At 39.5% G+C, this 18,863-nt stretch overlaps 1 protein-coding gene across 1 annotated transcript in view; it reads right to left on the reverse strand.

Moving 5' to 3' along the window:
- LOC138741198 (A disintegrin and metalloproteinase with thrombospondin motifs 15-like) overlaps positions 1–18,863 on the reverse strand; it is a 51,655-nt gene that overhangs the window by 11,067 nt on the left and 21,725 nt on the right. The window contains exons 3-5 of the mRNA XM_069894918.1: positions 14,338–14,470; positions 10,538–10,705; positions 1,517–1,800 (exon numbers count right to left, since the gene is read on the reverse strand). Of these exons, the coding sequence (XP_069751019.1) occupies positions 1,517–1,800; positions 10,538–10,705; positions 14,338–14,470 (585 nt within the window). The remainder of the gene's footprint in view (positions 1–1,516; positions 1,801–10,537; positions 10,706–14,337; positions 14,471–18,863) is intronic.

Here is an 18,863-nt window from a genome sequence, read left to right on the forward strand (position 1 = left end):
ATTTAATTTAGTCATACAACACTGTTCCAAGCCGATTGAGCCCATGAGTCCATGCCATCTATTTTATACCATATTAATCTACACCCTGGTATGATTTGAAGGGTAGGAGGTAACCGGAGCCCCTGGGGAAAGCCCATGTAGACATGGGGAGAATGTATAAACTCCTTACAGAAAGCACAGAATTCGAACCCTGATCCAAATCACTGGCGCTGTAACTGAATTGCATTATCTGCTATGCTAACCGTAACGTCCTCTTGGATGGAGAAAACTGCAAGATCATTTATATTTTATAATTGTCCTACAATATTAAATAAATTGTATTTGATGTATAAAAAATAACCAACATCATTTGTAAACATTTTGGAAAATTGATTACGAATATACTGTAGTTGTTTTATTTTCTCTATCTTAGCATTATAAAAACCCATTACATCACACACATCATTTAACTAAGAAGCAACAATCCTATATTCATATTTTTTTTAACATTGCTTTGTGACATTATAATGGAGGAGGTGATAGACAAGGAGAAGGACTCATCTGTGGGAAACGTGGAACTTTGGAGCATAAATTCTATGTTTAACTTTTGGGTGCCTTGATAGATTCTCACATTGATTAAAAATTAAAATCTATTTATAGGATTTGAGAACTTCTTGCAGATTAATTCCCTTTGATATTAGTGATTCAGCAAAAGGACCATGCATGGGCATAAATACACTCCAATACAGGATCAGGCCCTTCAGTCCATGTTGTCTAGTCTGTGCCAACGATGACACCAATTCAAACTAACCCATTTGTCTGCACCATGCTCATCCCTCCATCTCTTGTCTCTTTGCATGTCCACCTAAATGCCTCTTACATGTTGCTATCATAACTGCTTTCCCTCCTTCCCAGCAGGACACTTTAGCCTCTCACCAATCTGTGCAACAAAATAAAATCTTGCCTTCAAATTCAAATTCTCCTTTATTCAGAATTTCTGGCATGACTCAATTCAGAGAAAGAAATAACTACTGTAATTTAGACAAGTCATTTCAATACATTTAAAGGTAGTCCATTTTCAGCCAAGAGAATCTGTAACAAGGCCAGCTATCTATTGAAACTGAAACAAATTATTTGGGTTCACTGAAGCAAGGTTAATGATCATGGTTCCAGCCAACTGGAATTATGATGTATTCTTGGGAACGAAGAGAAACATTGTAAGTAAATGAAGCTAGAGACAGCTTGTACACAAATCCTTAATTATCCCAACTGAGACTGATACAATATCCTTCTTACATTAAAAAATTACTGTGTACAGATGACAGGAAACACACACAATATGCTCAACTAATTGTAAATAGGAAATGCTAAGAGCTCCATTCTTTCATCATTACAGGGCCCACATCTCTAATTTGATATTGTAATTCTTAACATAATAGAAAGCAAAATAAATGGGTGTGTAACTGAATATCTGGTTGCAAATACAAAGAATTAAACGAATGACAAAATTGAGCACAAATTTAATGACAAACATTACCTTGTTCTTTGTCACATCATGCTTTGCCACACAAATACCCTTCATACAGAACTTTCCATCACCACAGTTTGTTCCATCTGCCCATGGGAAGTGTCGGGTCTGGCACACCAGCTGCCCTTTAGCTCTCCCTGTACACCACAGCTTTAGGCAAGACTGCATGTACGGGCATGGTTTTGAATTAATCCCAAATGCCAGTTCACACTGTCTGTTCAAGTTATAACTTTCACCTGGTAGGCTATCTGGTAATGTGATTGGTTTCATTGGTTCATCCAATAGGCAGTCACCTGTGAATAGAAGAAATTAGCAATTGAAACTCATTTGATAAAGATTGGTACAGTTGAATCAGAATTTGTTTTATTTTACCTCAGGAAATTTGTGGCACACAAACTCCAAGCAAACGTAGATATATTTTTGACATGACAAACTTCATTCCATGAATTAGCTAAATGAATCTTGTTTGGATGGACAGATAGATGGATGATAGATAGATGTGTACATTGTAACAAATGCAATGAAAAATTACATATTTAGTCATATTTATTCAAAAATTTTGAAACATGTTGATTCCATTTTGTTATTACTGCTACTTACCATTACAATGCAAGAATCTATGGAGTTTTTATGTTTTCACCTAGCTTCCAAAAATTTCAGATTAATTATTATTCCACGTAATTATATATACAGGGGAAGGAGAATAAGTTTAATGCAAGGAGACATGCATACCATAGTTCTGATTATTTGAAAGAACTCATTCATTCCAGCCAACTGTTCTTTCTCAAATTTCTTCTTTATCTAATTCCTTTCTGAAAATTACTATTGGCTACACTTCCATCTCCCATTCATACTGAGCATTCCAGAGGATGATTAACTCGCTTTCTATACTCTATCTCTCTCTCTCTCTCTCTCTCTCTCTCTCTGTGTCCCTGTCTCCCTCTCCCATCCAGCTCTCCCTCTCCATCTCTTACTTTTAATTCATGACCTCTAGTCACCTGTGGAAAGTTTTTCCTCCTCCCCATAATTTTGAATACAGCTGCTAAATGCTTTCTTATCCTTCCTCTGCTCAAAGAAGAACATTTCCATGAGCCCATTCCAATCTTTGACATCTTTTCTGAAGAATTGAACCTAATGTGTGGTAATTGAAGTAAATCTACAAAATGCAATCAAATTTCATAGTGTACATTTAAGAGAGCTGACAGAATGAACCTATTGTTTGATCACCAAAGATTGAGCTAACAATTCTCAATAAAGACATGATTAGTTTATGAGACTAAACTTTTACTTCTTGGTCATCCAAGTGCACTGCTAAAATCAAGATAACTTCTGCCATTCGACATAGACAATTAACAAAAATCTATGTTTATGAATGCTTAATATCTATAAGAGTTTTGTTTAAGACCATAAGACATTGGAGCAGAAATCGGTTAATCAGCCCACTCAAATCATGAGCTGATCCATTTTCCCACTCAGCCCCACTGCCCGGACTTTTTCCCCATAGCCTTTAATGCACTGGCTAATTTATACATTCAATGATCTGGCCTCTACAACCGCCTGTGGCAACAATTCCACAGATTTACCACACTCTGGCTGAAGAAATCCACATGCATTTCTGTTCTAAGCCAATGTCCTTCAATCCTGAAGTGTGATGTATTGTTCTAGATTCTTTCACCATGGAAATCATCCTTTCTATGTCTACTCAGTCCATTTTTTTAAACATCCTGTTTCTTGAGCAAAAGCACCCCATTACATTATTCCTGGCAAAAAAGTCAATTGCATGTTTTGGGATTTCAATTCATTGGACTGTAAAAGTATCCAACTCAATTAGACTGTAAAATTAGGCAGAAACTCAAGTCAAGCAAGCTGAATCAAATCCTGGAAATCTACTTGCAGCACTCAGTCCAAAAATTAGCACCTCAGCAAAAACATTTTAGAAGTTAGTAACAGGATTATCACTGTGTCAAATGAGAATGATTTGGGCACTCAGCAATCACTGAAGCTGCTTCACAAAGGAACTCTTGAACCGATTTTTGGAAATCCTACTGCATTTTCAGTTGGAGCAATACTGCTGGTTATCGAATTGCTGCTCATGCCATCAACCTTATCCTGATGTATGTCAATAGGTTAAGAGGCATAGAGTTCTACAGCAACAGGTCATCTACCTCAATATGTCCATGACAACCTTTGCCCATCCATACTAGAATAAGAATCAGAATCAGTTATTGCCGTGAACATGTCCGGGATTTACTACATTTACTACATTTGTGCCCAAGATGGTGGTGCCTATGATCGGCAGCAGCCACAAGGGGTTGCAGACTCCAGGGGAATGGAGGACTGGTGAGAGGCACCAGAAAACAGGGAGGCAATCCACAGTCTGAGAAGTAGAAGCAGAGGAGATGACCCACGGGACAGTGACCACAGTGGCAGACCATCAAGGGGGCTCTGGGGATGAAAGACCCGTGCATGTGGCAGTCTGCTGGCAACTCAAGGCAAGGAGCCCATGGAGGCTGGGGGCTGCTGTAGGCTGCTGTTGGGAGACTCACACTAGGCTGCGGACTGCTGGAGACTGGCTCGAAACTGGCTGAAGGGGTACCAGGTATCGGAACCAGGATGCAAGTGAGTGCCAAAGATTCTGAAGGTTTCCTGACCATGTCGGATGTTTGGATCTCAAGCTCAAGTGGCAAATGGTTTGGACTGCACTCTGTGTGGCTGCAGAAGCACTGGAAGAAAATCTATGGACACTTGGTGACTCTGGGGATTCTCTTTTGCTTCTCTTTCTCTGACTGTAAGAGGCATTTCAGGCAATATCTGGCGAATCTCTCTGCTTTACAGCAAGCAAAAGCAATTTCAAGTAATACGACACTGTTTTATTACAATGACAATAAATTGGATCTTGAATCTTGAGAATCCCACTACGAAACACAATTTCCCTTCTCCTCCCATCTTGACCTCCCAGAGGGACTGCTCCCTCCATGATTCCCTCATGCACTCACCACCCCCCACCTATCACCCCTCCCAGCACCTTCTTCCCCTGTGCCCACAGGAAGTGCAATACTTGCGCCCACAGCTCTTCCCTCACCATGGTCTGGGGCCCCAAACAGGCCTTTCAAATGAAGCAACACTATTTGTATAACCACAGGACTGATTTGCTGCATCCAGTGCTCCCTTTGAGGTCTTCTCTACATCGGAGAGACAGGACCCAAATTGGGAAATCACTTCGGTGAGCACCTCTGCTCCCTCCGCTACAGTAACAGAGACCTCCCAGTAGCCAACCACTTCAATTCTTAGTCACACTCCCAGACTCACATGTCTGTCCATGGCCTTGTATACCATCTCAACCTGATGACCGCAGATTGGAGGAAAAACACCTTACTTTCCATTGGGCACTATCTAGTCAGGTGGCATTAATATTGGCTTTTCTGGTTTCTGCTAACCTGATCGCCGTTTTCCCCTCTCCTCCACCTATCACCTCCTGCCTTTCCCCCCCCCCCCCCACAAACCCTTTTGTTCAGACACCTGCCGACATTTTTCCGTACCTTGATGAAGGGCTAAAGCCCAAAATGTTGGTTATGTATTTTTACCTTTGGTACACAAAGGACATTGTTTGACCAGTTGAGTTTCTCCAGCATTTTGGGTGTTTACTTCATCCATAGTGTCTCCAAATTTTTGTGATTTACTTCACAAAATTTATTGTTTTGCCACACCATTGCTATAAATTACATTTTTAAAATAAATAAATTAGTGCAAAGGTAGAGAAAGTGAGGTAGTGTCTATGGTTCATTGTCCCTTCAGCAATCTGATGGCAGAGGGGAAGAAGTTGTTTGTACTATTGAGTGTTGGTCTTCAGGCTCCTGTACCTCCTCCCTGATGGTTACAGAGTAAAGAGGGCATGGCCTGCGTGGAGGGGATCCTTGGTGATAGAGGCTGCTTTCTTGAGACAACACCTCTTGTAGATGTCCTTAACAGAGTGAAGCTAATGTCCATTATTCCACCTTAAGACTGTGTCTAGTTGGTTATCACTCATTTAATTTCCTTATTCTGAACTTTAAGAATATATCTGTTCATACACTGTCAACCGCCTCCTGCCAACCCACTTTCACATTTCCATTACAATTCTCACATCAGGTATCTAGTTTTCTGATACTATTAATATTGTAAACATGTAACATGTGACTCTTTTTTAAATGATTAATAAATCTCATCATGTTTTATAACCTAGTGAAATTGTCAATCTGCATTAACTAAGAGTAAAACCATTCAATTTTTTTAAATCCTTGGACAAAATGCTATCTCGTGAAACTGAGTTCTGAACATTTGCTTTCTCTGGATATTTTGGAAAATGTATATTGCATCTTGCATGAGTAATTCATGAGCCATGGTTCATATTTTCACTAATGCATTTAAAAGATAAACATTGCAAACTTACTGAAGTAACTGTAAGCCTAACATTGTTCTTAATACTCCTCAGTTGTCATCTAAATACACCAAGTCATCTTCCATTTTCAGGAGTGCATTAAATATAAGTCCATAAGATAATAAGATATAGGAACAGAAGTAGGCCATTCAGCCCATCAGTCTGCTCTGCCATTCCCACACGAGCTGATCCATCCTCCCATTCCTCTGCCTTCTCCCCATATCCTTTGATTCCCTGACTATTCAAATACCTATCAATCTCAGCCTTAAATCCATCAAATGACCTGGCCTCCACATCTGCTTGTGGCAGCAAATTCCAGATGTTCACCATTCTCTAGTAAAAGAAATTCCTCCACTCATGTAAAATATGTTCAGAGTAAAAGCTAACATGATGTTTAATTCCCCTCTCCTTCTGCATTTCATAGAGCCTGTTCCCTCCATGACTCCCTCATCCACTTATCCCTTCCCACTAATCACCCCCTTGGCTGCAGGAAGTGCCTCACTTGCGCCCAAGTGACTCCTCCCTCATTTGGGGCTCCAAACAGTCCTTCCAAATGAAGCAACACTTCACTTAAGAATCTGCTGGAGTCATCTATTGCATTTGGTGCTCCTGTTGTGGCCTTCTCTACATCAGAGAGACTGGACGCAGACTTGGAGTTCTCTTCACTGAACACCTTCGCCCAGTCTGCATCAATGTCACGGATTACCCAGTGACTAATTCAGCACTCCACTTCCACACTGGCATGTCTTTCCATGGCCTCATGCACTGTCAAACCAAGATCACCTGTAAATTGGAGCAGCAACACCTAACATTCCATCTGGGCACTCTCCAACTGGATGGTATTAACATCAACTTCTACTAGCCCACTTCCCAATCTCCCTCTCTTCCCGATCCCTGTTTTCTTTCCTCCAGCTCTCTTCCCCTTCTCTCTCCATTCACAGAGCTATTTCCCCCCCCACCCCCATTTATTAGTGTGTCCTCCCACCCATATCCACTTATTATCTCTTGCCTATGGGTCTGTGCTCTTCCCCCTGTACCTTCTACATCCCCCCCACGCACACCATTTTGTTTGGACACCTCCTTGCATTTTGTTCAGACCTTGATGAAAGGCTCAAGCCAGAAATGTTGTTATACATCTTCATCTTTGCAATGTAAAGTACAGCTTTGTGTTTTTACGATGCTTAATTTTGAATTCAGAGCCAGCTCTTCAGCGCTTGACATCCTGTTTTGCGGAAACTGCCAAAATGTTTGGTCTGGAAGTCAGCCTGAAGAAAACTGAGGACCTCCATCAGCCAGCTCCCCACCATGACTACCAGCCCCCCCACATCTCCATCGGCCACACAAAACTCAAAACGGTCAACCAGTTTACCTATCTCGGCTGCACCATTTCATCAGATGCAAGGATCGACAACGAGATAGACAACAGACTCGCCAAGACAAATAGCACCTTTGGAAGACTACACAAAAGAGTCTGGAAAAACAACCAACTGAAAAACCTCACAAAGATTAGCGTATACAGAGCCGTTGTCATACCTACACTCCTGTTCGGCTCCGAATCATGGGTCCTTTACCGGAATCACCTACGGCTCCTAGAACGCTTCCACCAGCGTTGTCTCCGCTCCATCCTCAACATTCATTGGAGCGACTTCATCTCCAACATCGAAGTACTTGAGATGGCAGAGGCCGACAGGATTGAAGATCCAACTGCGCTGGGTAGGTCACGTCTCCAGAATGGAGGACCATCGCCTTCCCAAGATCGTGTTATATGGCGAGCTCTCCACTGGCCACCGAGACAGAGGTGCACCAAAGAAGAGGTACAAGGACTGCCTAAAGAAAGCTCTTGGTGCCTGCCACATTGACCACCGCCAGTGGGCTGATATCGCCTCAAACCATGCATCTTGGCACCTCACAGTTCGGTGGGCACCAACCTCCTTTGAAGAAGACCACAGAGCCCACCTCACCATCAAAAGACAAAGGAGGAAAAACCCAACACCCAACCCCAACCAACCAATTTTCCCTTGCAACCGCTGCAACCGTGTCTGCCTGTCCTGCATCGGACTTGTCAGCCACAAACGAGCCTGCAGCTGACGTGGACTTTACCCCTCCATAAATCTTCGTCCGCGAAGCCAAGCCAAAGAAGAATTTTGAATTTAAAAGTTCTAGGTTAGTTCGTTTCTAGGAGTCAATAATCATGTAACCACACATTTCCCTCCAACACTATCTTAATTGAATTAATTGGCTATAAATTCTCTGTTAGTTACACCCTTGGAAAACACTTGACTTGGTGCCATTCTGTGAGAGATTTACAACTAATCGTGATCCTGACTGTCACAGTTTTAGCATCCACTGTGGAGATTTAAAACAGCTGATGATGCTTAAGCAGAGGACTGGGAATAATTAGTGATTAAGTGTGTTGGGCTCCAAAATTCTTCATTAAAATGTCTCATCAAGTATGCCGTACATTATTTCTACACACTGAAATGGAAAGTATCAGAATGGAATGGGAAAATGCAATTCTCTTCATTTTGTTAAAGTTAAATAGGTCAATTTGAACAAAACAGCTTTGGAATCTGGAAATTCTCTATTTACCGAGCTGGTGACAAGAATTTTGTTCTAGAGCTCCGTGATATTTTTGGAGTTTTGTTGTTCTTGGTTCCATTCTTAATTAATAACGAAGTGACTGATAATCTCTGAGGTAGTAAATTATTTAAAATTAAAAAGCAGTACTAATCAAGTGAGTGAACTGAACAAAATGTTTATTTTTTGAAATGATAATGATCAGTTCCAAATGCTAGACTATACTACGCTTTCATGTTAAGACTAAACACAATCTGCCAGGGAAACTCAGCAGATCAAGTAGCATCAGTGGGAGAAAAAGAATGACCAATATTTCAGGCTGAAACTTTTTATCGAGAGAGTCTGCATATTAAGACTGTTAGAACATAAGATACAGAAACAAGAGTTAGTTATTCACTAACATCATCGCTGATTCAAGTTTGTTTGTTATCATCCAATTGCACAAGTACAACCTGAGGAAACAGTGTTCATCGATGCAATGTGAGAGTGAGTGAAATACAGAAGTGAGCAGACTCTGATTATAATGAAAACACAGAAAATGCTGGAGGATCTCCGCAGGTTGTGCAGCATCCATAGGAGGTAAGGATATATAACCAACATTTCGGGCCTGAGCCCTTCTTCAAGGTATGAGTAAAAAGCGTGCAGGCACCTGAACTAAAAGGCTGGGGAGAAGGAAAGAAAATGCAGGGGAGTTGCACAGACCACAAACAAAAGGTGATAATTGGACATGAATAGGACAGGAGAGGGAAGGTGAGAATTGATAGCGGAAGGGGATAGCTCTATGAATGCAGGGCTGAAAGGCTGAAGGAAAGGGAAGAGAGAGACAATGTTATAAAGATAGGAGAAGGGGAGAGATGGGGGGAGTCTAATGCAAACCAATGAAGTGAATGTTAATGGTATAAGGTTGGAGGGGGCCCAGATGGAATATGAGGTGTTTTGTCCTCCAGTTTGTGGATGGTCTCAGTCTGGTAGTGCATGAACAGACATGTAGGCATTGAAATAGGGAATTGAAAAGGGTGGTCACTGGGTGAACCCTGACATCCTTGTTACACCTGAGAACCCTCGATTCCTCTGTTGTCCCAGAATCAGACTGAGCCAGCCCTGAATACAATCTTTGGCTCTGCCTCCACAGTCCTCTGGCAATAAACAATCACCTGAGAGAAGAAACTCCTCCAATTTTGCTTCTTAACAAGAAAATCCTTTATTCCAAGTTTATGTTTCCTGTTTGTAGATTAATCTATTGAGGTGGGAAACTGAAATACCACTTTTATTGTTGCACTAACTAAAACAGTGAAAATCTCTCTATCCTTTATACTGGGGTAATCTAATGTATACTTGTGTACTTGGTGTATCTTACACTTGTTTTGCTACAGCAAGTATGAATTTTGGTGCATATGTACATTGTACAATGAATATGACAATAAACTCGTTATCATTAATATTTTCTCAGCATCTACCTTGTCAAGCCTTTCATTATCAATAAGATTACTTCTGAATTCTTCTAAACACCGAAATGTAGAGACCTCAGCTGCTCTAAAACAATCCCTTCATTCCAGAAATCAATCCAATAAACATTCCCTGAACTGCCAATTTTGAAAGCTGCTAATCCATTTCATATTCAGTGCCTAATCTCATACAATGAATCAGAAACAGGTTTATTACACCAACAGTATTGTGCATTACAGGTGCAAAATTGCTATAAATTACAGTTCCGTAAATACAGTATTTCAAATATATAATTAGTGCAAATAGAGAAAGACAGTGAGGTAGTATGTTTAGGTTCATTGTCTGTACAGAAATCTGAAAGTGAAGGGTAATGTTTTCTAATTAATCTATTGTTTTCTGATCTTTCTCTTCTGCAATGGATCTATTGTTTTAGTCAAGCAATGCAACTCACAGAGTACAATGGAGCAAATTAACTAAAGCACTCTTTTTAATCCCATCAGTATCAGAACAAAGATGGCATTGATGGAAAAACATTGGAAGCCCCATCCCCAACCTTAGCCTTTGCCCTGTAGCAAGGCAGCATGACTTACCATGGCCGCTGTCCAGGAAGTCAGTAATAATTGCCGCGCTGCACACTGACCATGGTCTGGAACGGTCAATATGTATCAGCGTGGGAGACATCATGTGATTGTCCTTCAGCTTCCCGAACACATTTTCACATGCCTTGACATTGTCATGGGGCATATTAAATACATGGCCTAAAATCCAATGAGAGATTTTCAGACAACCATGCAGCATATATAGTACATTCTGACATGCCTTGACATTGTCATGGGGCATATTAAATACATGGCCTAAAATCCAATGAGAGAAGATTTTCAGACAACCATGCAGGATCCGTAGGAGGTAAAGATATATTACCAATGTTTCAGGCCTGAGCCCTTCCTCACTGAAGAAAGAAAGGGGTAAAATGGGAGGGGAAGGAGTAACTCCTTTTCTTTGTTTTGTTGGCCCCTGCTCATTCTTCTCTTCTCCCCAGCCTTTTAATTCAGGGTGGTATTATAGATTTACCTCTCATGGATGCTGCATGACCTGCTGAGTTCCTCCAGTATTTCTGTGTGTTTTTACTATCATATAAATCCTGTTGACCTGTCTTTGCTTATAGAGTCAGAAAGTCAATGGGAATAAAGCAAAGAAGGCCATTCAGCCTATGCCGACCACAATCCACCCATTTTCTCTAATCTTTCATTATTCCTAGGTTTTATTTTTTCAACTCTCCCAGATCCTACCACTCACCTACACTCTAGGGGGATCTTACAGCAGCAAAACACCTATGAACTTCCTGCCTTTGGGATATGGGAGGAAACAAAAAATAATTTTTTAAAGTAAAAGGAAGTTGATTTTGTTTTAAAAACATTTTTGGTAATTGATCATTTTTAATTTCTCTCTCAGTATGAATTCTATTCCATATTTTTAATATATATTTTAACATTGATAAACCTTTAGTTCCTTTAAACAACTCACTATTCCATTTATACAAAATTTGCTCTGGAATAGTTTCACCAATTTTATTCATTTCTATTTGAATCTAAGCTGGATTTTCACCCCTTTGGTAACAGGAGGACAAAAATGTTAATTGGGCTGCTTTTAAAATAATTCTGGAGCCTTAGTCCACTCTGATTAAATTTCCACATTTATTTTTCTAAACCAATTCTCGACATTTTACCTTTCCAAAGAAACTCACGTACTATTTTATTAAAACTTCGCAAAAAGAATTCTGGTACATGAATGGGCAATGATTGAAACAAATATTGCATCCTTGGAAAAAAATATTAATCTTAATCCAATCCTACTAATGTTATTGGTAAATCTTTCCATCTTTTCAAATCCTCTTCCAATTGTTTTAACAATGGCAAACAATTTAACTTAAACAAATTAATGATATTTCTATTAATTTTTATTCCTTAATATTTAATTGTTTCATTTTTCCATTTACATCTTGTCATTATCCAGAATGGGCATCACTTCACTTTTATCAACATTAACTTTATAACCCAATACTAACCCATATTCTTTTAATCTCTCATTCAACTTATTTAAAGATATTTCTGGTCTTGTTTAAATATACTATAAACCTCATTAGCAAATAAACTAATTTTATGTTCCTTATTACCTACTTTAAATCCTTTAATTTCATTTGTCATTTCTAATTACTTCTGCCATTGGCTCAATTGCTAATGCAAATAAAAAGGGTGATAATGGACAACCTTGTCTAGAAGACCTTTTGAGCAAAAAGGGTGGTGAGATTTGTTCAATTTTAATTGCTTTTGCTTTTGGATGATCCAAAAGCATTAAGTGTCTCAAATTTTTAAAATTGAAATTGGATAAATAGCAAGAATTTTTTTTTTTGCATTGCAATAGCAACTGCAAAGAAATGTATAGCGATATCATGGAAAGATTATAAGTAGATGGTATAGTGAGATGCAAAATTGTATACCTTTGGAAAAAATTACATAGAGTTTAAGAAATCGAGTTGAACATTTTTAGAGTATTTGGAAACCATATATAGATTTAATGAATAATTTTCCATCCACCTCTTCTACTTTATCCAGTCCTTTTAATCAGTAATTTTAATAATAATTAATGATTGTATATGCTAGTATTATTGTATATTAAATGGTAGGTGTTTCCTTCTTTTCTTTCTTTTTCTTACTTTTGGGTGGGAGGGGGATTGGGGAGAAAAAATATAAAAGTTTTTTGGTATCATTGCATATGGATATTTGATTAATGTTTAATTCATTGTTTTTTTTTCCTGTAATGATGGAAATAATTATTTTTTTTAAAGCTAATAATTAGTGTTCTATCAAAACCAAGTGTTGCACTACACCTCAAATCTAGTTGGTATCATCATTCATGTAATTCTTTATTGCTGGGCATATAATTTAATTTCGTAGCTATGATATTGGTTACATGAAATGATTGATTTTCAGTGGTAAAAGAGTATAATGTTGGTTTTCTCTTCTCTAAAATCAAACATCAAAATAGCTGCGTGAAAGGCTTATGAAGAAGGCGGCTTTTATTGAGGGAAGATCATTCAGCATGGCCACTCTGGGTGAATATTGGGAGATCACTTGTAACTGTTTCCACTCAATCACCATCTTGCAGTGACTGAGTGCATTCACCAGATGCATATAATGAAATAGCCACTAGCAACTCACAAAGACAATTTATTGTTGGTATTCAACAACAATAACTGCGAAAAAAATGAAGTTCCAGATCTCTACTGTCATATCTGCAGACATTTCACCACCCTGGAATTATTTTGTTAGTTAAAAATAATTACATAAATATAATGTTTCTCATCTTCATAAACAACAAACTCAATCACAGACGCATTGAAGGACTGTATTCCTTGAAGTTCAAAAGAATGAAGGACACATTTTGAATGTCAAAAGGCCTGGACAGAATAGATGTGGCAAAGTTGTTTCTCATGATGGAGGAGTCAAGGACAAGAGGGCACAACCTCAGGATTTAAGGGCACCCATTTAAAACAGAGATGTGGGGGAATTTCTTTAGCCAGAGAGTGGTGAACCTTTGGAATTTGCTGCCATGGGCGGCTGTGTCATTAGGTAGATTTAAGGCAAAGATTGATAGGAATCTGAATAGTCAGGATATCAAAGGTGATGAGTGACAGGGCAGAGGAGTGGGGCTAAGAGGGAGAATGGATCAGCTTGTGATGGAATAGTGTTGCGGACTCGATGGGGCGAATGGCCTACTTCTGCTCCTATATCTTATGGTCCTATGGACTATTACTTTGCACATAATTTATTACTGAATTTTTTTTGTATTGCATAATCAATTTGGTTACATTTCTTTCTTTGTTTACATTTCCCTCTTTTGTGTTCATATCTTTCTTCTTGAGTGCAGTTTAGTTACTGATAAGTAGAAATTCTCCCTGGCCCATAGGGAAAAGAATCTCAGGATTGTATGTGATGCTGTGTATGTACTCTGACAATAAATTTGTACTTTGAACTTCACTTCACAAAAGTGCTTTAAATGTTGTATACACCTCACTGACAAAAGGCAAAGGAGGAAAAAACCCAACACCCAACCCCAACCAACCAATTTTCCCCTGCAGCCGCTGCAACCGTGTCTGCCTGTCCCGCATCGGACTTGTCAGCCACAAACGAGCCTGCAGCTGACGTGGACTTTTACCCCCTCCATAAATCTTCGTCCGCGAAGCCAAGCCAAAGAAGACTAAATATATAAAACAGGCATGATTATGTTTTACTTGAGTAGAATATCAGTCTAATCTAGGAGATTGCTTTATACTATACAGAGGATTATATGAAACTGGGAGAACAAATGAAGAGTCCAATATAATATTTACCTAGTTCATGAGCAGTGGTGAATGCTGAAGGGAGACCATCATCTTCTATCACAGAGCAACTTCGCTTTGGATCACACATAGTCCCGACGTCGGCCATCCCCAGAGTGTCACAGGTCTGAGCACCACACAAGTCCTGGGAATATATAAAGCGTAAAGTCTTCACCCAGTGGTCAGAAATACAAGGTAAAATAAATCATTAAAAATATCCTAAAGGTTTCAGAAACATGGATGGTGCATTGAGTTTGCATGCTTCAATTTAAAAAAATGAAATCTTACTGTTGCTTCAAAATCACAAAACATTTTTAACTCAAGGTGCATATTGTCCAAATACTAAATTCACATCTGTCAAGCTAATGCCTGGTTAAATCATTCAGTATGGAGTCTATCCTTGCCAGGAGGTTACATGTGTTTTCATTTTATTGCAAATGTCATAACTGGGAGGTCATCTGACATATGGTAAGTTTTTTTAATCAAAACTTTATTTCCAAGTAATTTACTTTAAAAAATCAGTAAAGTATATTTGCCAGCTGAATGCAGATGAGTGAGAGCCAGAAAGCTTTCTTGCAAGAATTTAAGGACTGGTTATGAAGCAGACACTGTGCGCGGTGTGGCACTGCATAGATCATGCCTCATTTATGCTGCGACTTCATGCCAAAGAATTGAGAGTGCCCAGTGTTTGTTTTAATTCCTTGTATATGTCTCTGATTAATTTTCCACTCCAAACTGAAAGTTGAAATTATATCACCGTCATGTGCCAGCATAAATTTTTTTGCACTCCAGTTTTATGCTGAAAGGCTTCCCAGATCTGATTATAATCATCAAAACGTCATAAATGTGAAAGACTCATGTCACTTCTCCTGTCAAATTCTGTGAGTCACGGTGTGCATAGGAATCTCAATTTGTTGGCTTTGAAAGAGAACACAAACGAGGGAAGGAGATTCTAAAAGCATGGATCTAACTTTACATTCTACATATATTTAGTTGGGGAGCCTTTGTTTCCCAACCCACCCTGCTCTCACCTTCCTGTCCACCCCTGCTGGGAGTGCAGAACATATTTCATCCTCCATAAAGCATACTCAGCCCTAATATCAACACTCCACAATAACAGTAAAACCTCCAGCACGATTTCCCCAGTCTCCACTGCATTCTGATGCGAAGCTTTCTCAATGAAACACCAGTAAAACCTACTAACTGCTACTTGCATTGCAAACACTTCTGAGAAGAATAAAATAACTCCAAATGATTGTTGCAAATGTTCTAGATTATCACCATGAGATACTCGGAATGCTTGTCCCATGACACTGGTACATCTTGTAAAGTGTATTCTGTCGATCCCGTTAAAATACAATTTCACTGTAACTCAGAAACCATGAACTTATTTACATCTTTAAACAGTTCTGATGAATGGTTTATAAGTGTAGTCCTGGCGAGTTGAAGTTCGTAATGGCAGATGGGGCCAAAGGTTTAGCAAGAATTATTGGTTTAACCAATTCCATACCTAGTGAATCTTTTGTACCATGTATACCACTGTAAGTGATTCCTTTCATTGTTTTAATTTAAAACAGCTGGAAACTATGGACGTAAAATTTCACATTCACAGCTGAATCATCAACTGGGATTAAGGTAGCACAGAAGATGGATCACTGACACACAGATCTGATAGTTTGCACATTGCTGATTAGTAACATCTGTTTTAAAACAGTGATAACAGATCTCCTCATCTCAGTGCTGTGCAGAGGGAGATGAGAGCTGGGCAGTTAATACTGAGAGGTGTTCAGTATAGCCTCAGGAGGGTGGATCAATAGATCCCAATTTCATACCCTCTGCACAAGCTTCCATCCTGCACTGCTACAAAACTAACATTTCCTGCACTTGCCTGACCTTGGTTCAGTTTGAAAATTAGATCTTGAATTGGTTTTGCACACTGCTGTTTCCAGCACAATACCCTGAGGCCATGGTGTCCCCATGGTATTACCTAAGAGCTCTTCTGTTAAAGCTTCCATGGAAATATTTACCTTTCATCTTTCAGAAGTTGAACTACCCTGACGCAGATTTCGGCAATTTTACAGACTGCCAATAAAGATTGTTTTAAAGAACAAAATGAAAAGAAACTCTGTGACATAGTTTAGGTCATCATTGTGCAAACTTGCCTTCCTTAATAGTGCCAGAGACTATCCTGAAGCTTTTAAGGTCAAATCGTCAGAACCCAAAGGGGGTTAAAACCTTTTGATCATCACTTTATCAGGCATAGAAGAGGGAGGTTTCAAATAACTTAAATCAATGCCTGCTGGGATAGGTCATCTGGAAGCCTATGCAGTGCTGGAGGAGTCATCAGAGTTCTGGTAAAAGGCAATGCTTTATTCAGATATTTTTTGTGTAAAAAAAAATAAAATAAAATTGTACAGAGCCGTTGTCATACCCACGCTCCTGTTCGGCTCCGAATCATGGGTCCTCTACCGGCATCACCTACGGCTCCTAGAACGCTTCCATCAGCGCTGTCTCCGCTCCATCCTCAACATTCATTGGAGCGACTTCGTCACCAACATCGAAGTACTCGAGCTGGCAGAGTCCACAAGCATCGAATCCACGCTGCTGAAGACGCAACTGCGCTGGGTGAGTCACGTCTCCAGAATGGAGGACCATCGCCTTCCCAAGATCGTGTTATATGGCAAGCTCTCCACTGGCCACTGAGACAGAGGTGCACCAAAGAAGAGGTACAAGGACTGCTTAAAGAAATCTCTTGGTGCCTGCCACATTGACCACCGCCAGTGGGCTGATATCGCCTCCAACCATGCATCTTGGCACCTCACAGTTCGGCGGGCAGCAACCTCCTTTGAAGAAGACCGCAGAGCCCACCTCACTGACAAAAGACAAAGGAGGAAAAAGCCAACACCCAACCCCAACCAACCAATTTTCCCTTGCAACTGCTGCAACCGTGTCTGCCTGTCCCGCATCAGACTTGTCAGTCACCAACGAGCCTGCAGCAGACGTGGACATACCCCTCCATAAATCTTCGTCCGCGAAGCCAAGCCAAAGAAAAAAAATTCAGATATCATTGATTGGATAAAATCTTATATTGTGAGTGAAAGTCAAACCCAGAAAAGGTAGCCAATGGCAGGAAATAGACCTGTATATAACCTGTGATCACATAAGCTCTGCAGATGACGAATTAGACAAGCCAGTACTGAAGTCATTGGTCAGAAAACATAATGTCATCACAGAGTAGAAAGAATAAAGAGTAGCTTAGCTAAAGGACAAGAACATAGTATCATTCTCCTTTTATAAGACTTTAGATGAAATTCTGTCCATGTAAAGCCCTGCAGGTTTTGACCATCTCACTATCCTGTTTTCAAAGAATGTGAGCCAGAAATGCAGCTCGTAAATAGCTGAACCAGCCTGATGTCATGGATCAATGGAACAGCCAGATACTAGATCTTTATCAGTAACACTTGGATCAGTGATAGATGTTCAAATTAAAGAACTGCTCTTGGTGAACTGGGCATCCTGATCCATCTGATCAATTAGCAAATGCTAAAAGTTCTCAAGTTCATAGGATATAAGTTGATTTTTAACATTTAACAAGATGTGAACCTCTTTTAATATATCTTGCTATCTTATTAATTCAATTTAATGAAGTGTGGGTTTAAGTAACAAAGGGTTATTGAACATTCCGAACATTTCATGGTTTGCCGGCATGATTGATTTCTCAAATATTTTGAACATGTTTTAGTAGATTGAAACCCCACAGAAGCAAAAGTAAAATGATCCATGTGGTAAAAACCATGGCCAGGTATCCCAGATAGTTCTACAGCTATGTTAGACAACTCCTATTACAAGCTCCTGTACGGCTGATCTCAGTGCCCATGCCCAAGTTCGGAAAAGATGTGGGAGTTTCTATCTAAAATTCATCTGTGCAGAAGACGAATGGGAATTCAGCCAAGGGCAGAACAAAGGTGGGCATCCAAATATTTGCTGTAATATTCTTTGACACGATTTTCTAATATTTTTGCATGGTAGTTTATCATGCTTTGAAGGAAATTGTTGAAGTTTCTGCAGTTCAAAACATAGAATTCAATTCAATCTCCACTTACATAACTCATTGATTCAGCCAAATCTGAATTCCAACATAAGCACATCTCAATAGTAATCCATCTGAAAAAATTTGACTCCATTCCAGGTTTTGTTTTGACCTGTTGTGAGTCAAATACCTTATAGAGAAGGATTTTATCATTGAATAAGATGCAGAGTACAGAAGTGGCCAAGCAAATCCCAAGTACTCATGGAACTATCAGCTCTCTGAGATGTGATGTGCTTTCTCTGTGTATGTCTCCTCCCCAGATAGAACTAGCCCCCTGTCATCAGTAACTTAAACAGCTAAAATTTATGAAGGTGGTATTCACCAAAGTGGCTCAAATTTAGATGAGCAGATTAAATTGTCAAAGAAAAGTGGCATGAGAAACTACAAAACAAAAATTTGATTTAAATTGTATTAACCAAAAAGGACTTTGAATTTAGCTATCAATGCC

The sequence above is a fragment of the Narcine bancroftii genome, chromosome 8, assembly GCF_036971445.1.
Source record: "Narcine bancroftii isolate sNarBan1 chromosome 8, sNarBan1.hap1, whole genome shotgun sequence".
In the NCBI taxonomy this organism is placed as follows: domain Eukaryota; kingdom Metazoa; phylum Chordata; class Chondrichthyes; order Torpediniformes; family Narcinidae; genus Narcine; species Narcine bancroftii.